The 22,887-nt window shown below is 39.6% G+C and overlaps 1 protein-coding gene across 2 annotated transcripts in view; it reads right to left on the reverse strand.

The window, feature by feature from the left end:
• The window catches only part of PTN (pleiotrophin), a 102,028-nt gene that overhangs the window by 20,305 nt on the left and 58,836 nt on the right, over positions 1–22,887 (reverse strand). For both annotated transcript variants that reach the window (XM_045495803.1, XM_045495802.1), the window contains 3 exons: positions 4,846–4,961; positions 3,807–3,980; positions 1,183–1,344 (listed from right to left, as the gene is read on the reverse strand). In XM_045495803.1, coding sequence (XP_045351759.1) covers positions 1,183–1,344; positions 3,807–3,980; positions 4,846–4,960 — 451 coding nt within the window. In that variant the 5' untranslated portion in view covers position 4,961. Of the gene's footprint in view, positions 1–1,182; positions 1,345–3,806; positions 3,981–4,845; positions 4,962–22,887 lie in introns of those variants that run through there.

The following is a 22,887-nucleotide window of genomic DNA, read 5'->3' on the forward strand; positions in this document are numbered from 1 at the left end:
TCTGACCAGTGTGTATCTGCAGGTCCATTTAGAGCTCAAATGTGGGCAGAGGCCAAGGAGACAGTTGAGAGTTCCCTGAGACATGCTGTGTTTATTTGTGAAGGCTGTCGTGCCTCGTACCACCGAGTGGGTGGCTTCGACAAGAGAAATTTATTTTCTCAGAGTTCTACAGGCCAGAGGTTGGAGATCGACTGTCAGCAGTGTTCATTTATTCCGAGACGTGTCTCGTTGGCTCGTAGATGGCCATCTCTTCCCTGTGTCTTTGTATGGTTTTCCCTCTGTATGTGTCTGTGTCCTAATCTCCTTTCTCTGTATGCCAGATTGGGCTGGGGCCCACTCATACATCTCCATTTAACTTTACCTCTTTAAAGGCCTGGTCTCCTAACACAGTCACATTCTGGGGTACTGAGGGTTAGAACGTGAACATTTGAATTGACGGGGGAGGGGCATAGCTCAGCCCATAGGGAAATGAGAGTTTAACACCTCCTTGTCCCCCCTCAGCTGGGATTCTATTTGTACGAAACCACGCCTGGGATATTTGTTTTGGTTTACTTTCCCCGGCATGGGAGCAGAGTGTAACTTTCTGGGAGCGAACAGGAAGACGGTTCTACATAATTTAAAAATTCCATGATAAATGTAAGGTGGTAAACATCCAACTAAAAAAATAAATAAATAAAGGCTCTGAACGAAGGATAAGAAATATAGGACCTATCAACTTATGCAGCAGAGAAAGGAAAAATGTAAAATAAAGCCGCTGACTTCATGAAAACTCTGTATGTTGCATAATCTAGGAGAGATCTGATTTTAAATTTTCTGCTTCATGATCTTCATAAATGTGTTCATACTTGTCAGGAGGCAGCCCCAGTTTAGGGCTTGGAATATATAGTCACCATATGACAACTGTCTTAATTGGCCCATTCTGCTAAGTTGTTGATTTGTGCTGGGAGCCTGTTCCCATCCCAGCCCCCACTCCCCTTCTGTGCAAAGGACTCCAATTTGAACTCAGCTGCCTGCTGAAAAGCACTGGCGTGACACTCCATATACAGCGTGTTTTCAATCTCTCTATGAAGGTAATTCGCCTAAGATCCCCCTTCCGAAAATCGGAGTTTCCACATCTGAGGATCCTGCCGGAGTCTATCAGTGTGTGCCTATGACAAGTAGGGCATGACGACAGGGACCTACCTTGAGGTTTGGGCTTAGTCAGCTTGCCACAGGGCTTGGAGATAGTGACTGTCTTCTGGCAGTCGGCATTGTGGAGGGCTCGCTTCAGACTTCCGGTTCTGGTCTTCAAGGCGGTATTCAGGTCACATTCTCCCCAGGCCTGGAACTGGTATTTGCACTCCGCTAAAGGCAGGGTAGGACCAAACAGAAATCTTTGAGCTCCTCTAGGAGTGCCAGAGAAGTAGGCACACTTTTGTTTTTCACTTTCTGCAGTGAGAGGATTGTAGATTCACATGCAGTTGCAAGAAGTAATATAGAAAGATCCCTAGATCCTTCAGCCAATTTCCCTCAACTGTGATGATCTTACATAACCAGAGCCCGCTGGCGCAACCAGGAAATGAACAGGGATACACTCCACAAAAGTTATTCAGGCCTTGCCAATTTCACGTGCACTCATTTGTGTATATGCATGTGTGCACGCATTTAGTTCCCTGTGACTTGGCCACATGTGCAGATGTGAGTGAATATCAATACCATTCACATACAGAAGAGCTCCAACACAGGAGTCCTTCGGGTGAATCCTTTCCTAGCCTTAGCCTAGGCATCTTCCTCCCTTCTCGATCTCCTTAACCCCTGGCAATCACTCATCCACTCTCCATCTCTGTAATTTTGTCACGTTAAGAACGTTACGTAGGGGCGCCTGGGTGGCTCAGTTGGTTGAGCGTCCGACTTGATTTCGGCTCAGGTCATGTTCCCAGGGTTGTAGGATCGAGCCTCCTGTCAGACTCTGCACTGAGCATGGAGCCCGCTTAAAATTTCCTCTCTCCCCCTCCTCCCCTCTACCCTGCCTCTCACTCTAAACAAACAAACAAACAAACACATGTTATGTAAATAGAGTCATACAGTAGGTAACCTTTTGAGATTGGCTTTTTTCACGAAGCATAATTTCCTGGGTGTCCATCCAAGTTGTGTGTTTCAACAGTGAGTTTCTCTTTATTGCCGGGTAGTATCCCATGGTGGGATGGGAATGTATTACGGTTGAAGGAAATCTGGGTTGTTTCCAGGTTTTAGCTGTCATAAATAAAGCTGCTCTTTACTATCCGTGTACAGAGTTTTATAGCAATGGAAGTTTTCATTCTTCTAGGGTAAATGGCCAAAAGTGAAGCCTGCATTGTATGGTAAACAGATGTTTGGTCTTATAACAAGAAATTACTAATAAAGGGTAGTATGAGTGATCTAGTTTCCCTACATCGTCTCTAGCCTTTGGTGTTATTTGTAATTTTAGTTATTCTGATGGATGCGTAGTATACAGTGACATCTCACTGGTTTTCACTTCCTTTTCCCTAACAGGGAAAAGAAGTTCAACACTTTTTTCAGTTGTTTATTTGCCACCTGTATTTTGCCTATGGCAAAATGTTTGTCCCTATCTTTTACCCACCTTCTAATTGGATTCTTAGTTTTGAGAGTTCTTTATAAAGTCTAGGTATATGTTCTTGAAGACATACTTTTAAAAACTTTCCATAGGGTCTTTAGGGGACCCATGTATATGTAAGACCAAATGTATCTGAATTTCACAGTGCCCTTATAGAAGTTACCACCATTCATAAAAAGTATCCCAAAGGTTATAGAGAAAGAAAAAAAATACAGCGAGTATACCCATTATCCTTCTTCACTGACTTACAGGTCAGAATACATTTTCGCAAAGAGTAAGAACATTTGGAGCATTGTGAACTACCATGGCCAAGAGAGACAGAAAGTCTGGAATGTGGAAGAAACAGGTAATCTGGATGTTCAATAGTGAGTTTAAAAGTTGGAAGTGTTGGGGTGCCTGGGTGGCTCAAGTCAGTTGAGCGTCCGACTCTTGATTTTGGCTCAGGTCATGATCTCAGGGTCGTGGGATTGAGCCCTGCTTTAGCACCGTGCTGAGCTTGGGGCCTGCTTAAGTGTCTCTCTCTGTCTCTCTCTCTCTCTCTCTCTCTCTGTCCTCTCTCCTCTCTCCCTCCTGCCCCTCTCCCCTGTTCATGATCTCTGAAACAAACAAACAAAAAAAGGTTGGAAGTATTGAAGGACTCCTTCCCAAATAGGCAGATGAGGCCAGCAGGAGCATGGCAATAGTCAATGAGAGAAAAGTCTGTGAAAAGTGGCTATAAACAGTCTTGCTGGAATTGAGAAGTCAGTCTATTAATCACTGTGGATGGTGGGGAAAGATGGAAACGGAGAGGAGGCCTGAAAGTCACAGAAAGCGGTCTGGAGAAGGAGGAGAATAAACAAGAGAAGGGGGAAGGAAGGAAAAAGGAATGAGAAATCAAAGAAGAAGAGGAAAGAAGAGAGATAGATCGATGCACCCTTAGGAGGGGTCAAGGGTATATAGTTTACGTCCTGACTGGTACAGCAGTGGTTCTCGATCTGGGACTGTTTTGACCCCAAGGGTCATCTGGCAATACCTGAGACATTTTTAGTTGTCACGGGTGATGGAGGTGGGAAGTGCTACTCAAAATAGATAGATAGATAGATAGATAGATAGATAGATAGATAGCAGTCAACCTCAAAAAAAAAAAAACCCCAAAAAATATCTGAGGGAGAAAATGCAAGCATTATCACAGAGCATACGATTTAACCAACAGGACAACAGGAGTGGGACTTACCTCCAAATTGCTTTTTCCAGTTGCAGGGGATCTTACATCTCTGGGTCTTCATGGTTTGCTTACACTCAGCTCCAGTCCGGGTGCCCTCTCGGGTGCCCAGCCCACAGTCCCCGCTGGTGGGCACGCACACACTCCACTGCCATTCTCCACAGTCAGACTTCTTCACTTTTTTTTCTGGAAGGAAGGAAGGAAGAACAGTCAACACCTGGAAACCCCTGATTCCTCTAACAAAGCTCATTCCAGGGCATGAGGTTGTGAGGTCTGTGCGTTCTACCTCCTTCTTCGCTCTCCAGTAAATACTGGCAACTTGATACATCTTAGCCAGATGATTGGCTCAATGAATGATCCAGAGAAGGGACGAGGAAAACTGAAGGAGACAGAACGTTAACTGAACTCTTACCATGTGCTAGGGACTGTACAAGTGATTCAATGACAGCTCCTTTTAGAAGCAAACACTTCTGTAAAGGATGGTCAAAAACAGCGAAACGAAAAAATCAGGAAACATTCTGTTAGAAGTAATGGCTGTCAGATTAGCCATTTGTAAGGCTAGTCAATGACTTGTAAGGCAAGTCAATGTTCCTTTCTCTGTCGTAGAGATGGAATAATGTAAGATGAATGAGGTGGATCCCAGACCTAAACAGACTCCCAGCCCTACAGCCTGCTATTTATGACACTGGAAGTGACATAGAAAAGGTGCTATACTGCTCTGAGCTTCAGTTTCCCCCTTTATTAAGATAACATACAACAAAAATTCCTTGCAGGACTCTTTTTGAGGGAGAGAGGCAACAGAAATAAAACACCTACTTGCTGGTCAGTGTTCCGTACAGAGTAGCTACTAATATGATCATTATGTTAATAATCATCATCTATATTTTAGGACTGGTGGAGGGGAGATCGATGGGGGTGGGGGTGTCCCTTAGGTTCTTCTAAATACTTGGAAAGAAGGAAGGGAGGGAGGGAGGGAGGACAAAAACCAGGAAGTTGGATCAGATGGATATTAATCCATAAACAGTCTTGCCTTCATAACCCTACTGCTTACCTGGTTTCTCTTTCTTCCCCGCTTCAGCCGTGTCCACGGCTGCCAGAATGAAAATGAATGCCAGGAAGGCAGCTGCAAATTTTCGACGCTGCTGCAGGTACTGTTGGGACTGCATCCTAGGATTAAACAGAGACACAGAAGAAGGTGGTGTCAACCTAAGGCAGAGAGAAAGGCTTGTGGAACTCCTTACTGCAGGGCTCCATTTTCCATTTCTAGGATGTTAGACTTTAGGGAGATTTGCATCATTGCTCTTGGGCAAAATTCTATCTTTTCCCTCCGTCAGTCAACGAAGTGTTCTTCTGCAATTAGTCAGGTATCCACTGCCAAAAATAACAACACTTCTCCACGTAAGAACTTCACACCCAATCATTTGCTAAGTACGACTCGAGAATTACGGAAGCCAAAGAATTTTCATGGCATGTTTTTGACTAGACTCCCGCAGTTAATCTCGCTGATGGTGACACGTGGTAATGCCAGTAACTATAGTCTTCTTCATAACTACGCAGGATTCCTAGAAACAACCATGGTGTTGTAGTCCACATGGGTAATTTGAATGAACACAATTAATGGATTATCTGTGCCAGTATATGGTTTGCCTTTATCTTTAGATGGGTATGTGTCATAATGAGCAATATCTTATTTTTTAGTTTCCCATGATTATTTCATCATCGCTGTTCCATTATTCATTGGTCTACCAAAGAGTGCAGCACAAGACAGAGGTAGAGCCAGCATACTTTGATTCATTTCAAACACACTTACAAGCTCACATAAAATCGAAGTCATCTAAATTCTAGGATTTAATGAAGAGATTACACTGGTTGTAATTTGAAATTCTCCACATTTGGTATGAATCAAAAATCTCAGAACAACATTAGAAAGGCTCCCCTGGAACTTGAAGTCACTTGTGACAGCCAATTGTCAACATGGTCACCCATGGTTATTAGCTCTGAGCATTTTGTTTTTCTAGAAGAGTGATTTTTACATTTCTTTGAGTGTGAACAATAAAACCTATACACACACACACACACACACACACACACACAGGATTGAGATCGTTCTGTTCTGCAATTTCTCATTCAAAATCATCTGTGAGATGATACCCTTGTCAGTGAATCTGTCTCCCTTTCTGTGATATTGGAATGCTACCCTTTATTAGTGTTTCTTTTTCAATCGATGACTTGGGACTCTATCATATGAATGAAGCGTATTTCATTTACCAATTAAAATGAACAGTTTGATCATTTGGTCCTTTCACTGACTCTTAACTCCTAATTAGCTACTCGCCATCCTCATCACTTACTAAAATCTAATCCTAGATGCTTTGTTCATCCTCCTAATGCTAAATTTTTATAACTATACCTCACTGCTGGTCACTCAGAAACGTTCCTATTGATTCTGAGACTTTTCCTGTGCCTTCCGTTGGGCACAAATGATTTGAAGAGTCAGTCTAGACTTACTGGCTGGCAAGGCTTCCTGGAGTTGACCGCCCTGTGCATCCATGCTGCTATACATTATCATATATTTGAATATCACGTAAAGTTGTTAGGTGCAGAGTGAATCAAAGCGGAGGTCTTCTGTTGTTTTCTCCAAAGGCTGTGCAAGAACCTGCTCACAGTGACTTCGCCACTTTGGACGCAGAGAGATTTCATTGGAGTTTTCTTAGAGGGTAAATTAACTTTTACCTTCAGAACTTTTGATATATTTCCTTCCAAGTTAGAATTTGCCTTTATGTTCCATGATGATTTACAGATACCTGAAGCATTTAGATTGTGAATTAGAGTCATTCGAAAATTCGGAAATTCCCACTGAGAAAGCACAGGTCGTGAGTGAGCTTTCTGGCCACACAATGGGCTGATCGTTGTACAGCCTTGTCATACAAACAGCAGGAGGAGAGGACAGGAGCCTTAGGAACCCCCTGAAGAACCATGGCCAGCTGGCAGAAATAGAAAGGATGCTTCCTTCCATGACTAACACAGGCAGACAGTTATTAATAGAAAGGTGCTGATACTGGCTAATTGTAACCTTGGCATTCCTAGTTTTACGTTGCTAAGTTCTTACTTTTATATTTACTTTCAAAAAGCTTTCTCTTCAGCAGGTTAAATCACTTAATTTCAAGGGAAAAAATTGACCAGAAATTGACCAGAAAAAAATTCACTTAATTTCAAGGGAAAAAATTGACCAGAATTTCCTAACTGTAAGATTGTTTTGAGTCACCAAGGGTCTTAGTTGGCTCACCCGTTGTATGGGCTGAGAGGAAGGAAGGAGAGTTAGGAACCAGATGAGAGCTGGAGACTTAAAATGGAAATGGACCCTCTCTGCTTCTGATATTAATTCAGGACAATTCAGAATCTTAAGAAACGGGTAAATGGCGAATCTCAGCTTTCTTAGGTGCACCAAGGAAAAATGCACACAAGCCCATGTGTACAGGAAATGACCTGTGTACAGGAAATGTGATCAGCACTAGGTTTGAGTTGGAAAATATCTTTCTTCTTCTCACTTCCCCTCCTCCTCCTGTTTTGCTTACTATGCTGCCTGAGCCTATATTTTGATAGCTTAGATTTTTTCTGGCCAGAGAAAATGAGTAAAGATTAAGAGAGTAAGGGGGTTTAGAAAAGGATTAAAGTGATCCCCAAATTCAAGTGTTCCCAAACAATACCCAATTAGCATGCTGCAGCCTGCTGCTGTAGTCAGTACTTGAGTAATTAGTACATGTATGGCTAACAGTTCCCCTGCTTGTGGTATTTGCACGGTTGATGGTTTATTTGTCCTTAGCATCAAGTAAAGGCAAAAGTTCTCCCTGTATATGTTTAACCCTGTCCGCTCTCCAGCAGGGTGCTAGCTGGGCAGAGGCAAGGGCATTGATCATAGCTTTTTTTTTTTTTTTTTTTTTGCTCTGGGGGAAATAAAACAATGGAAGGCGGCAGCCTGCTAAATCAGCCATTCTTTTGAATCTTTTCCTCGTTTTCACCTCCTCTTACTGCCATCTTTCGTTGGACTTACCCGGACACATTTAATTTCATAGGGTTTAACGGTAAAGTGAAAGACTGCCATAGAGGGATGGTGATGTCTGGAAATTATTGTCGAGTTAATCTCAATCACTAATACATCTAAAGCTCAGAGATGAAAGGAAATGAAAGTTAAAGAAACCAACTCAAAGGAAAGGTGTTAGTTTATTAAATCCTCAGCTCTTCCCTAGAGAAAGAGCTGATGAGAATGAAAAAGAGGGCTCCTCCTCCGTTAGCATTTTAATAGGATCTAGAATTTTAAAAGGCTATCGATGGCTGGTGTAAACACAAGACAAGGATGCTGGAATCTTCCCCTTAGTGACCGGGTTGGAAGGACCAACGTGGGACCTGGAGACAGAAGCTCTGGCTCACACTTCAGCTCCACCACCTAATTTTGGGAATGTTCTCGGGCAAATCCCAACCATTGGAACAACATAGCAACTACTTGAGAGGCTTGCCATGAAAACGCAAGATGTAGACATAGAGCTAACCCTACAACATTAAGAAATGGCTTATTAGTTGCTCAGTAAAGTTAATTCACCCCTACACTCTTATTACTTACTACAAGGAAATACTTCTAACTTTTTCAACTGAGGGATATGGACATATAGCATTATATTAGTTTTAGATGTACAACATACTGATACCCTATTTGTATACATTGCAAAACCGTATTTCTTTTTATTGAGAAATAACAGGTATCACATTTTAAACTATCTAATAGTATTCAAAAGCAAAAGACCAAAAAAAAAAAAAAAAACAAAAAACAAAAAAAAGAGACCGATACGATTTGATTAATGTCAATTAAAGACTTGTTCAGCATTATCAGGGCACAAATTCATTCTGCCTTTTGACTTCTTAGGTTAAAATACATTCAAAGACATTTATGCCCCATAAAATATTTTTTTTTGAAGTTTGTGGAAGTCCAGAGGTTCCATGTTGAGAATTAAGGAACATGTCAATGAAATTTAATGTGTATGAAATGGGGGGGGGGGATCTCACTTTGTAACTGTACTTTATATGCCTTTTGTGCAGAGGAATCATTCCAACCCCCTCTTTTTGTTTCAAACACCTAGGCCAGGGCCCCAACCCACAGGAGCCACACAGTAAACAGTTTGCTGGTGAAAAATATCACCAAAACATGGCATCCAACAGAGGAATTAATATTCATGCTAAACAGATTTCTCAGTCCTCTAAGCCAGGGGATCTGAGATTTACTGAAGAAATCGGGCTGGAGACAACAGCCAGAATCTAGAGCAGCGTCATACGTACGAGAGTAATCAGTGGATGATTTGTAATGCTTCTGCAGCACATATTATGTATCACTAGACCTTTCTGGACATTTTGTGATCTATTTGCCTAAGCTCCTGTGACATGGTAATTTTTTGACCTTTCTATTGTAAAATAAAACAGAAGATACAGACAACTACACAAAGTATACAACTTAGTGAATTATAAGATAAATGAATTTTCCACTCATACCCAAAGGCTTTCTATCATGTTCCCCATCCCCACGACGGCTCTGTACCAACGCTAACATACAGTAATTCCGTCTTTGCACTTCTTGAGGGTTTTATTCAAGCGAGCTTCCTTAGACACGTCTACTTTTAAAAACTGATGTCTTTTAAATTGCTTTCATTATATAGGATTCTCCTCCAGCCCCTTTTTCCTTTTCCTGCTTTTCACTTTTTACAAGAACCAGGCACTTCAACTTTATCCATAGGTTGTAGTTTTGGTATCTATCAAGCTGGCCGATCTGTCTTGATGTGAGGATTCAGATGGATTCTAAAAGTATACCTCCTTCCTCTCCCCATTAGCACAGTATTTCATTAAACATTTTGGGACACCTACCTTATGCCAGCCATTGTGCTATATTCTCAGTATATAACAATGACCAGCGAGAAGCTTTTGCTCGTTCTCACGAAGCCTGCACTCCAAGAAAGTTTACACTGTCAAACAGCCAATTATAGGTCAATATGTTCTGACAAAAACTACAAAATGTTGAGCGAGGTGCCTGGGTGGCTCACTTAAGCACCTGGCTCTTGATTTTGGCTCAGGTCACCATCTCGTCGTCTGTGAGATCAAGCCCCGCGTCAGGCTTTGCAGCACCAAGCCTCCTGGGATTCTCTCTCCCTCTCTCTCTGCCATGTGTACGCTCTTTCTCTTTCTCAAAATAAATAAATAAACATTAAAAAAAAAAAAGAACTACAATACGTCACGAAGTATAAGGGAAAGACAACTATTTTGCATTTCTCTTTCTTGGGTATAAACAAAGACAGGGATTCAGTTAAGGCCAAAGACTTAATTTCCCATAAGTTCCCTAAAATCAAACAAAACCACTTACAGTCAGGAATTCTGCTAAGGAGCATTAACTATTAATCGTGGTCCCGATGATCTGAATATAAAATTCATTGTCTATCTTATTTATCAGAAGGGATTTTAATTTAGTTTCAGGGAGATTGGTTAGTTCATATTAGTCAGGAAGATATTCACTTAGATAACAAACACTTATTCTACTATATGCAAGGACCTGTTTTAAGTACTTTATAAATATTGCCTAATGTTAATATTAATATTTGAAATGTCACAAATGGTGTATTAATGTACTCAATTATTCACAAACTGTGTATATAAGAGTTGCATCCTTTGTAGCATAAAGTGTTCCATGTGGGGTGGCGGGGGAGCAGGGGACAAGGAGTTAACATGAACTAGAGTGCTGACATTTAGTGGGCAAAGTCATAGAATAACAAATAAACAGCTAAGTAAATAAACTCATAAATAAGATAATTTCTGACACAGTCAATTTTATGAACAAAGTGAAAAGGTGACGGGACAAAGAGTAAGTTGAAGAGGCAGGGTGGTTACAGAAGGCTTCTTCCGTATGACTGAAAAAGAACCAGAGGAATATTGTACCTCTTATTGATAAACATTTTGCCTCATGGCCCCCTCCATAGCACTTTGACTATCCCTTCTTGTCTTCTGACGTGGAATTGTCTTCTTTTCGCCTCCAAGCTTTTATAATTCTTCTGGAATTCAATAATTAGCCATCCACTCCTCCCAGTCGACTTCGTTCTCTCTACTCTGCTACAATCTCTGGATCCGCTTAAGGTCTGACCAACAACCAACAATTTCTCCCTCCTATTGACTTGCTAGTCATCAGCCCAGTCAAACCTGAAATCTTACCATCTTATAATCTGTATTAATATCTAGTCTCAATTAAAAAATAAACCCAAATCATAGGTTTTTTTTTTAATTTTTAAAAATTTATTTATTTATTCTTGAGAGAGACAGGGCATCATCAGCAGGGGAGAGGGAGAGAAAGAGAGACAGAATGTGAAGCAGGCTCCAGCCTCTGAGCTGTCATCACAAAGCCCCACACGGGGCTTGAACTCACGAACCACGAGACCCTGACCTGAGCTGATGTCGGATGCTTAACCAACTGAGCCAACCAGGTGCCCCCAAATCACAGCTTTAAGGAATATTTACCTTTCCCAAGAAAAATGATGACCACTGATTATTTAACTTAAACATGATATCCCATAGTGTTCTTTGCTCATGTGTTCTGACTTGGTAATATAGTAGGAAACCCATTTTGACTCAAACCATGTAGCCCTTTCACCTCTGACTCCTATTAACGTTTACAAGGATGTGTAGGCTTCTTGAAAATGGCTTTCTAGGGGCGCCTGGGTGGCTCAATCGGTTAAACGTCCGACTTCGGCTCAGGTCATGATCTCGCGGTCCGTGAGTTCGAGCCCCGCGACGGGCTCTGTGCTGACAGCTCAGAGCCTGGAGCCTGCTTCGGATTCTGTGTCTTCCTCTCTCTCTGACCCTCCCCCGTTCATGCTCTGTCTCTCTCTGTCTCAAAAATAAATAAACATTAAAAAAAAAAAAAAAGAAAATGGCTTTCTACTTCAAATTCAAATCTACATACACAGAAACATTCAGGAATGAGAATGGAAAAAAGAAATCAACTGAAGCAAGTATTCAATGGAAACCAGTTTGGATACCCTTTATAATATGATAGTGATATGAAGGTGTGTTTATTCAATTATTTTGTGGAGCCACATGAGTTCAAAAGGGACTCGGGTTGGTTGTGTTATTCCTTTACTGTTTCGTTACAATCAAAAGTAGCTGGGAGATCGACTTTTAGAATTTTAAAATGCTCTAGTTTCCTCTTAATTTTTTTTTTGTATCTGTTGCAACTTGACACAAAGGAACAAGTAAGAGTTTTACAGTAGGTCAGACCTGGGGCTGAATCCCAACTTGGGCTAGGTAATGAAGCAATACATTTAATTTCTCTGGAACTTATTTTCTTTAGCTGCAGACATGGATATAAAGTCTGTCCCACCATGTTTGAGATTAGTGATTATGCGTGAAAACTGCCACGTGTCTTTAGCCAGGAACAAGTACTTATAACTCTCTGAACTCAGGAACATTGTGTTCCAATCAACTGATCTTTTGCTCATGCTATCCCATTGCAAATGGAAGTTCTTCCCCAAATCTCTCTACCTGGCAAACTCTTATCATCTCCCGAGGTTTAGCATAAGGGATTTCACCTTCAATGAAGACTTCATTGAGGCAACATTATCTTCTTTATCGTTGGAGTTTCCTGTGCTACGTCCATTCCGTAGACTCTACTCATTTGCACCCCCTGAATATAGCGGCATATTACCGACTGTATAAACTGTAGCTTATAACCAATCATTTTTAAGGCCTTTGATTTCTCTTTTGTTACCATTACTAGCCACTGACTCTCTCTTATAGTTATTTCTTTCTTAAAAAAACAAAGTAAAAACATACATTATAATTGTAATGCCCAGAGCCAAGTAGGGAATAAAAAACTGTCCTGAAAGGCAGACGCTAAGAAGTCAACAGGGGTTCCTAAGGTTCCTCACTAGCTAGTTGACTGGCTCCCAAACACCAGCCAGGAAGTAAATTCTCATCTTCAGAAAGCTGCCAACAATACAAGCCATGAGCCTTTTGAGGTCCTATTAGAAACCACAATGAGATACCACCTCACACCTGCCAGAATGGCTAAAATTAACAACTTGGCAAACAACAGATATTGGCAAGGATGAGGAGAAAAGGGAACCCTTTTGTACTGTTGGTGGGAATGCAAACTGGTGCAGCCACTGTGGAAAACAATATGGAGGTTCCTCAAAAAAATTACAAATAGAACCACCCTATGACCCAGCAACTGAACTACTGGGTATCTACCCAAAGGATATAAAATGCTGACTTGAAGGGTCACATGCACCCCAGTGTCTATAGCAGTGCCTATCGACAATAGCCAAATTATGGAAAGAACCCAAATGTCCGCCGACTGATGAATGGATAAAGAAGATGTGTTGTGTATATATATATATATATATATATATATATATATATATATATATATATATGTGTGTGTGTGTGTGTGTGTGTGTGTGTATACATATACAATGGAGTACTACTGGGTGATGAAAAAAGAATGAAATCTTGCCTTTTGCAACATCATGGATGGAACTAGAGGGTATTATGCTAACTGAAATAAGTCAGAGAAAGATACATGATTTCACTCATATGTGGAATTGGAGAAACACAACAGATGAACTTAGGGGAAGGGAAGGAAAAATAAGGTAAAAACAGAGAGGAAGACAAACCATAAGAAACTCTTAACTACAGAAAACTGAGGGTTGATGGGTGGGGAAAGTGGGTGATGGGCATTAAGGAGGGCCCTTGTTGGGATTGAGCCCTGGGTGTTACATGTAAGTGATGAATCACTAAATTCTACGCCTGAAACCAATACTACACTGTATGCTAACTTGAATTTAATTTTTGAAAAAAATCATATTGAAGACTGGAAGTGGGAAAGCAGACAGAAACGGAAAATCATCCCTGGGGGGACATGCTGAGCGCTGGGTGTTATCTAGATGCAAGGGTAACTAAAATACATTTTAATTCAGGCACTTTTTTAAAGAGCTAAAGACCCTTGAATTTGGAGTTCATTATTTTTAATTTAAGTCAGCTTGCTCCGCCTTGCTTACGAAATGCTGAGTATTTAGAGAGGTAGTTTTCTTCTAAGGTTACAAACGGTCAGTTCGACAAATATGCCACAGTAATTTTATCTTTCCACATTATGCATGTACCTAATCATGGTCATTTTTTCTATCTTCTACATTTGCGAGCTATTTGTTTCTATGGGGAATTTAGTAGTTTTAATTTTATTTTCCCTTACTTATAGTTCCTTTTCCTTATTTTCACTAACTCTTCCAAAATCATCCTATTGATTTATTCTCGAATGGTTTGATCACGGCCTCAGATTCCTAAAGTCTCACATAAATAGGCATTATGCTTATAATGAAATCTGTTACCAAATCAGCCCTTCATTTTGCCCTTGTTAAGCTGCCTTATTTAAACACTAAGCCTTGTAAAGATTGTGTCCCAAGCACATACAGGCATAACCTCAGGTATACTCTGTTCACAGCACAGAAATAAATTCAACAGCATCCCACCTTTGATTTTAACTAAGTGCCTATCAGTTCGGTTGGTAAAGTAGGGCATTCATTTAATTTTGTATAACTCAATGCCTCAAATATAGGGAAACGTCAGGCCCAAATATTTTTATGGCGTGGTGGCACCTACTGGAGAAGTGTGATATTTAAGGACATTTTCCTTAGACATCCATTCACCAATTTGTAGAGCACCTGCTAAGGGCCAGGTCTCTGCCGGGCGTGGGAAAATGGAAAACGAACATGATACAGGCCTCCCTCTCAAAGAGCTCTAATGGGAGAAAAGAGAGATAAATGAGTGCAAAGATTCTCTGTGGTAAATATTATGGAAAAATTACACACACAGTGTTATCTGAGTGCACATGCCCAAGTGGTAATTTTGCTCAGCAAGTCAGAATGAGTTAGAAGAGTTGGGGCATTTTTGTCTGTTTCTTGAAAAAAAAAAAAAAAAGAAAGTTGAAGCCTCTTAAGAAAGGAGGGAAAGAAGGGAACTTCAGGCAGAAGAAACCACACAAGCAAAATGTGTGAAGATGTGTGTAATACATTCAGTGGCAAAAAGTAATTAGAATGTAGAGTATAGGGTAGAAAGCAACAAAGATGGGCCTCAAAAGGAGGGTGAGAAAATGAGTACATCTTGGGAGCTGGGAGAGAGGAAGACAGAGAGTCATTCATTCTGGAGAAGAGAAGCAAGGGAAGATCAGGGAGAAAAGGAAAGGTTGCTTGTTGTACAAACGTGGCTAAAACTGTAGGTTACCACCAGGGGTCAGACACTACTCTCAACCGTTCATCCAGATACTCTTGACGTGATTCCTCTTGGCTGTGTTTGTTGTTGTTGTATCAGTTTATAGAAATTTTTAGGGACTTTAGTTCACTGTGGGGTGTTTATTACAAAGGTACTAAGAGTTAAGAACTAAGACTCAAAGACTTCATACACACACACACACACACACACACACACACACACACCTCTGGTTTTCATTAGAAAAACAAAGTTGGGCTACAGCAGTGATTTTTAGAGCACTGGTGTTTCCACAGGGAGCCATCAAGGGCTGCTGCAGGGCATTAAGGGGGTCCTGGGCAGGTTTGTCGAAAGCCTCCCGTGTCCCTCACCTTTATCTCTGCTTTGGCTAGAGCAGCTCTGCTTTACCTACTTTCCTTACTGGTTTCTGTGTAAGTTTCATTGGTCAAAAATGAAAAATAATTTAATAGGCACTGGTCTAGCCAATCTCAAGTCTGTACTGGATGGGATATGACAATAATACAAAACTATTTGTTTAAAAAGTGGAACCAGGGGCGCCTGGGTGGCTCAGTCGGTTAAGCGTCCAACTTCAGCTCAGGTCACGATCTCACAGTCTGTGAGTTCGAGCCCCGCGTCGGGCTCTGGGCTGATGGCTCAGAGCCTGGAGCCTGTTTCTGATTCTGTGTCTCCCTCTCTCTCTGCCCCTCCCCCGTTCATGCTCTGTCTCTGTCTCAAAAATAAAATAAACGTTAAAAAAAATTTTTTTTAAATAAATAAAAAGTGGAACTGGACAGATGTCTCAAGGTTGATGGTGTAAAGATGAAATATTTGACACGTGGATTTGATTTACTAGTATCTAAAAATATTTTTATGTTTATATTCGTTAGGAACATTCAGTCAGTCAAGCATCTGACTCTTGATTTCCTCTCAGGTCGTGATCTCACGATTCATGGGATCGAGCTCTGTGTCGGGCTCTGTACTGACAGTGCTGGGCCTACTTGGGATTCTCTCCCTCCTCTCTCTCTGCCCCTCCCCCTGTTTGCATTCTCTCTCTCTCCCTCTCTCACAACATAAACATTAAAAAAATTTTTTTTTACAGTTTATTTATTTTTGAGAGAGAGACAGAGCACAGGTGGATGAAGGGCAGAGAGAGAAGGAGACCCAGAATCCGAAGCAGGCTCCAGGCTCTGAGCTGTCAGCACAGAGCCCGACACGGGGCTCAAACTCACAAACCATGAGATCGTGACCCGAGCCAAAGTCAGACGCTTAACCAACTGGGCCACCCAGCGCCCCATAAACATTTTTAAAAACATGAAATATATTTTTATTATCCAAAATACCTTGCTTGTAGTATTAATGGGAATTTCCATAATTCCTATATGTAAAAATAGGAATTTTACAACTGTATATTTCAACTATTCCAAACTTCATAAGAAGGTGACATGATTTTATCCTCTTATCAAAAGTCGAACACATATAGTCTAATAAGTACAATCATAATTACAATGCTAATACAACAGAAAATCACGAGGCATTAAAAATTTTGTTTTACTACTATGGAAAGAGAAGAGGCTTTGGGCAGCAAGATTTCCTCCACATTGACTCCATCACTTATTATATCTGTGATCTGGACAAAGTAATCCGTCTTTTATTCCCAATGGAAACTTTTATCCTCCCTTTATGGAAACTTATTCCGCAGGCTTACACTCTGTTTGGAGATTACAATGAGATAACAGATAAAATATGCCTGGCATCTCAGGTGCTCCATCCCCAGCAGCTCCTGCGGTTCTTGGAGGAAGATAAGGGGGTGGGACAGAGTGTATCTTTGTGAAAGGATATCAAGGACAGGGTGGCAATACGCCCTTTTAAGATGGTTTGGATTTCGATAAGTAAATCTGGAATGCAAAGCATGCCAATGGGAGAAATGGAATTAACCCAAGTCTTAGGTGAGCCATCAAGAGACTTAACTGCAAGTAAACTGTAGTTTGGTAGTAAGGACAAAGTGTAGAGTGCTGCAGTCATAGCGGGCGGAGCTTTGAAACATTATTAGTAGATATTTAGTGACCCCTTACTATATGCAAGATGATAGGCTAGGTTATCAGGGAGATGCACATGTGAATTATACTGATCCCAGGAACCCTGTAAGATCACTAACTCATTACCGACACCAAGGCAACAAAATACACACCATGTTTTGTGTGAGCTATAAAAATGCTGTCACTGAAAGCAAATGTGTTTATGATAAAAGAGGAGTGCCTAATGTTCTCTCCAAAATCTCTTCTGAATAGTTGTAGGGACATTTCTCAATTTGGGGCAGTAAAAATCAAAAGAAAGTCATCTGTATTGACACACTGAGTTCGTTTCTCAAAGCAAGACTCAACAGTATTAACAAGTCATCAATAAATGACCCATGGCGACTATGAACACAAACCCATACTCATTCAGCCTAGCTCAGCAAGCGCCACAGCTCTACCTTAGTCTGAGCAGTGGCTTCGTGGGCCCACACAGATGCAGAAATTTATTTCAACTTTCATGTTACTTTATAAATAAAGGAGTATAAAGCCTCTTCAGGTGAAACAAAAAAGCAATATCCGCAAAGCCAAGACCAGTTAATTCCAACCTTTCACAACTCTCCCAGCGAGTAAGAAAAATAAAGAATATTCATGAACTCATGTGGCAGTGTAACCATCATGTCAAAACCAGACCAGAAAAATGAGGAAGTAAAAGAGAAGGCCCTTCTGATGAACAGAGATGACAAATCCCCTAAACAAAATGCCACCAAAAATCAATCAGGAATTACCATGCTGGGTTTGTTCCCCAAAATGCAAGGCGGGCTTAACGGTCAAAAATCAAGCATCAACCACATGACAAATTAAGAAGAAGAAAACAAACAAGTATAAACCTCAGCTTCAAATAAAAAAGTAATTCTCTCAAGATCCCTACCACCTTTTCACACTCTTCTAAACAGGTCAGTACAGCTTTATTAACTACTGAGTTCAGATGGGATCTCTAATAACTGGTGGCTCTATCTGTTCAAATGAAGAGACTCGATTAAAAATGTAATTAACACAACAGCAGGCAGATTTTCACGTTCACTAATATACTGCTAAGCAAATGAAGGTTATCGCATATCACTATGTATTTCTGGGAGGTAAAGAATAAATATTGTATGGCTGTGTGATGAAGAGAATTCTCAGGGCAGCATTTAGCACCAACTCAAAGAAGCTCATCTACATTTGCTACATAAGTCAAACACCTAATGAAAGTGCCCACCTGGGAAGTGAGACTTTTGAAGAGCGACCTCAATTTGTTGATCAGTCTGTCACAGACTATCAGAAAAGGAACCAATTATTGGTTTTGATTGCAAAGAAATGACAGAAAATCTTTACCCAGTAAATCTTCATTGTATCTCAGAGGCTATTCCAGGTTTCTCAACTCAAGAACCTAGGATTACCAAAGAACCTGCAAGCAATAAGATTCTATTCACAGTTCAATGGAATTACCACAAAAAGCTACCAAACTAATATGTTGAGTTCATTAATGTTGCAGGATACCAGATCAATATACAAATATTAATGATATAACTTTGCAAAATATGTGTCTATCAAAGGATTTTTATCTAGAATACATAAAGAATATTTACAACTCAGTAAGAAAATGCAATAAAAATGTGGGCAAAAGAACTGAACGTTTTTCAAAGAAGATCTATAAATGGCAAATAAACACATGAAAGATGTTTAACACTATCAGGAAACCCCCAATCCTACATACTCACTCAAGCCACTTAAAGACTGACCATAGCAAGTGTTGGCAAAATGCTGAGTAATTTAACTCTCATAGTCTTCTGATGATAACCACTTTGGAAATCATTTTGGCAGTTTCTTAATAATTTATTTATTTTTTATTTAAAAAAAATTTTTTTTTAACGTTTTATTTATTTTTGAGACAGGGAGAGACAGAGCATGAACAGGGGAGGGTCAGAGAGAGGGAGACACAGAATCTGAAACAGGCTCCAGGCTCTGAGCTGTCAGCACAGAGCCCGACGCGGGGCTCGAACTCACGGACCACGAGATCATGACCTGAGCCGAAGTCGGCCGCTTAACCGACTGAGCCACCAAGGCGCCCCAAAGAATTTAAACATACACCTGTCATACAAACCAACTACTCTACTAATTAGGCATTTTCCCAAGAGAAATTAAAACTTAGGGCTACACAAAGACTTGTCCACAAATATTCATAGAAGCTTACGTTATTTATAATAGCCCAAACAGGAAGCAACCCAAATGTCCACCAATGTTTGGTATACCCATAGGTTATCCTAGTAAGCATAAATACACAAACAAATAAATAAATAATTGACATATGCAACATTATGAATTTCAAAATAATTGTGCTGAGTAAAGTAAGTTACTCAAAAAAGTAATTATGTACTGTACAATTCTCCTTTATAGAATTCTAGAAAGTGCAATTCAAAAAACAGATTACTTAGATACAGAATTTGGGGACATTGGGAGGATCATGATAGGAAGATTATAAAGAGGCACCAGGAATTTTGGGGAAGTGATGGACATATTATCTTGATTGTGGTGACAGTTTCATAAGTATACACATATCAAAAATCATCAAATGAAAGGATTAAATTTGTGCAGTTTGTGATATGTCAGTTAAATTCAATGAAGCTTTAAAATAGTACATATCAAAGAATTATGAAGCAGGGCATAATCAAGAGAAACTGCAGTCCACAGAAATAGATTCCAAGATGACATAAATGTTGGGATTAACTGAAAAGAACACTGCAGATTTGATAAATATTGTCGATTCCATGAGAAGATGGAAACATCATAATAATAAATGAAGAATCTTAGGAGAAAGATGAAAACTGTAAAAAAAAAAAAAAAAAGGATTGAATAGACATTACAGAACTAAAAAAAAATACTTATGGAATGTTTACTGGATGAGTTAATAAAAGATCAGATATAGCACAAGAGAGATTCACTTAACTTGAAAATAGACCAAAATAAATCATCTGAACTAAAAAATAGAGGAGTAAACTAAAAAACAATGAATAGTGCTTCAGTGTCCTGCGAGGCAGTATTAAACAGTCTACACATGCCAGTTAAGGAGTCCCAGAAGTAGAGAAGAAAAATAATGTGTCACCAAAAGTATTTGAAGAAATGATAATTGAAAACTTCTATAGTTTGATTAAAACATCAACCCACAGAACCAAGAAGTTTAGCAAACCCCAAGCCTCATAAAAATACGATATGCTTGGGGTGCCTGGCTGGCTCAATCGGTTAAGCGTCGGACTTTGGCTCAGGTCATGATCTCGCAGGGGATTTGACCCACGCATCGTGCTCTGTGCTGACAGCTCAGAGCCTGGAACCTGCTTCAGATTCTGTGTCTCCTTCCCTCTCTGCCCTTCCCCTGCTCATGCTCTGTCTCTGTCTCTCAGCAATAAATAAATGTTAAAAAAAAATTTTAAAAATAAATAAAATATGCCTCACGTTGGTGCTTCATAGTCAAACCATTGAAAAGAAAATGTAAAGAAACAAAACAAAAAAACCTTACAAGCAACTGGGGAGAGAAGTACATTACCTAGACTAGAACAAGGATGGCTTCCCTTGATTTAAAGAAAGGAAGCAAAAGACAGTGGAACAACATCTGACAGAGAAAAAAAATCGCAAAGTATAATTCATATATTTGAAAACAGAGGGCAAATAAATACATTCTCAGGAAAAAAGCTGAAAGAATTAGATGCGGGCAATTTTTCTTTATAATGAACTCTAAACGTAGTTGTTCAAATTGAAGGGAACAGTCTATGGCTGTGTATGTATTATTGATGTTCAAATATATGTTACAGATAATTATATCCATATATATTATATACATATAACATTATAAATATTATGTATTGTAAATACATTGTTATAGGCTTTATAGCACACGTAGAAGTAAAATGTATAACTACAATTAAATAAAAATGAAGGAAAATGCAATTATACAGTTTTAAGGACTTTCACATTTTACATAAAGTGATATAATGTTCGTTTATTTATTTATTTAATTTTTAACATTTATTTATTGTTGAGAGACAGAGCATGAGTGGGGGAGGGGCAGAGAGAGAGAGAGAGAGACAGACAGACAGACAGACAGACACAGAATCCGAAGCAGGCTCCAGGCTCTGAGCTGTCAGCCCAGAGTCTGACCCGGGGCTCAAACTCACGCACTGTCAGATCAGCTGAAGTCAGACACCTAACTGACTGAGCCACCCAGGTGCCCCAATGTTCACTTTAAATACAAAGTTATATGTGAAAGATTACATATTGTGATCAACCCAAACCCATCAGGAAGGGAGAAACAAAGGAGCAAAGAACAGATGGAATAAAAAGGAATAGCAAGACAGTATATTTAAACCCACACAATGAATACTTGCATTAAATACAAAGACACTGAATATATGAACCAAAACCCACAGATAGTCAGACTAGATAAACAAGCAATACCGAACGGTATGCTATCCACAGGAGACACAATTTAAATATATATATTTTTAAAAAGGTTGAAAGTAAAGAGATGGGGAAAGATATTCCAACAAATCAGTGATCATAAAAAGGCTGGTGTGTCTATAGTTGTATTAGTCAATACAGACTTTGAGACAGGGACAAGTAACAAAATAAGAGAGATATTTTATAATTATATATTTATAATTATATATATATCTTTATATATATATATGAAATTATATCTTTTTATATATATATATATATATATATATATATATGAAATTTTGTTAGGTATAAGCCCATTTGGTATTATGTCACGATAATACCAAATGGGCTTATACCTAAAAAAAATTTCAAAAAACATGAATTGCTCACTGACAAAACTAAAGAAAGAAATAGACCAAGCCAGAATCAGAATCTGAGGTTTTAAAAATCTCTGATTAATTGAAATAAATAGGAAAAACCCCAGTATAAATGAACTTTACTGGATACCAAAACCTGACAAGGACGTTCGAGTATACACCAATGTTCCTAATGAATATAAACATAAAAAATATTCTTTAAATACTAGTAAATCCGATCTATACATCAGATATTTACAAGCTGACAAATCCTCATTTATTTATTTATATATAAATCCTTATTTATTTATTTTTTTTAATTTTCTTTTTATTTTTTAAAATTTACATCCAAATTAGCATATACTGAAACAATGATTTCAGGAGTAGACTCCTTAAAGCCCCTTACCCATTTAGCCCATCCCCCTTCCCACAACCCCTCCAGCAACCCTCAAAAGGCAGTTTTAACAATTGAATGCTAATGTATTTCACTGCATTAACAGGGTACCAGAATGATGGAGAAAAATCACAGGATCATTTCGACAGATGCCATGAAAGAACTGAATCAAATCCAACACTGTTTATGTGTAGAAAATTATGATGCACTAAAATCCAAAAACTGCTGTAATCATTTTTTTTTAGGCATAAAACAATTACCTAATATGTCCAGAGATTTTAAGAAATGCTTCCAGGGGCAACTCATTTTGAGTTTAGTCCCAAATAACAGAGGAGGGGAGAGAAGGAAGAACATTTAGGCACAGGCCTGTTGATTCGAGTAAGTGTGATGTATTTCAGGAATCAACTATTAGTGAAAGACTGCTGGAGTCTTGGTCAGAAAAGATGCACAAGAGGAGCCGAGGGAAGCAAAGTTTCTTGCTTGTAGGTGAGGGTCCCATGAGGACTGCAGTGACATTTTACTTTAGGAGGAGACACCAAGCTGTCAAGAATGTGGAGCACAAGGGACCA

Source organism: Leopardus geoffroyi, chromosome A2, assembly GCF_018350155.1.
Source record: "Leopardus geoffroyi isolate Oge1 chromosome A2, O.geoffroyi_Oge1_pat1.0, whole genome shotgun sequence".
NCBI lineage: Eukaryota > Metazoa > Chordata > Mammalia > Carnivora > Felidae > Leopardus > Leopardus geoffroyi.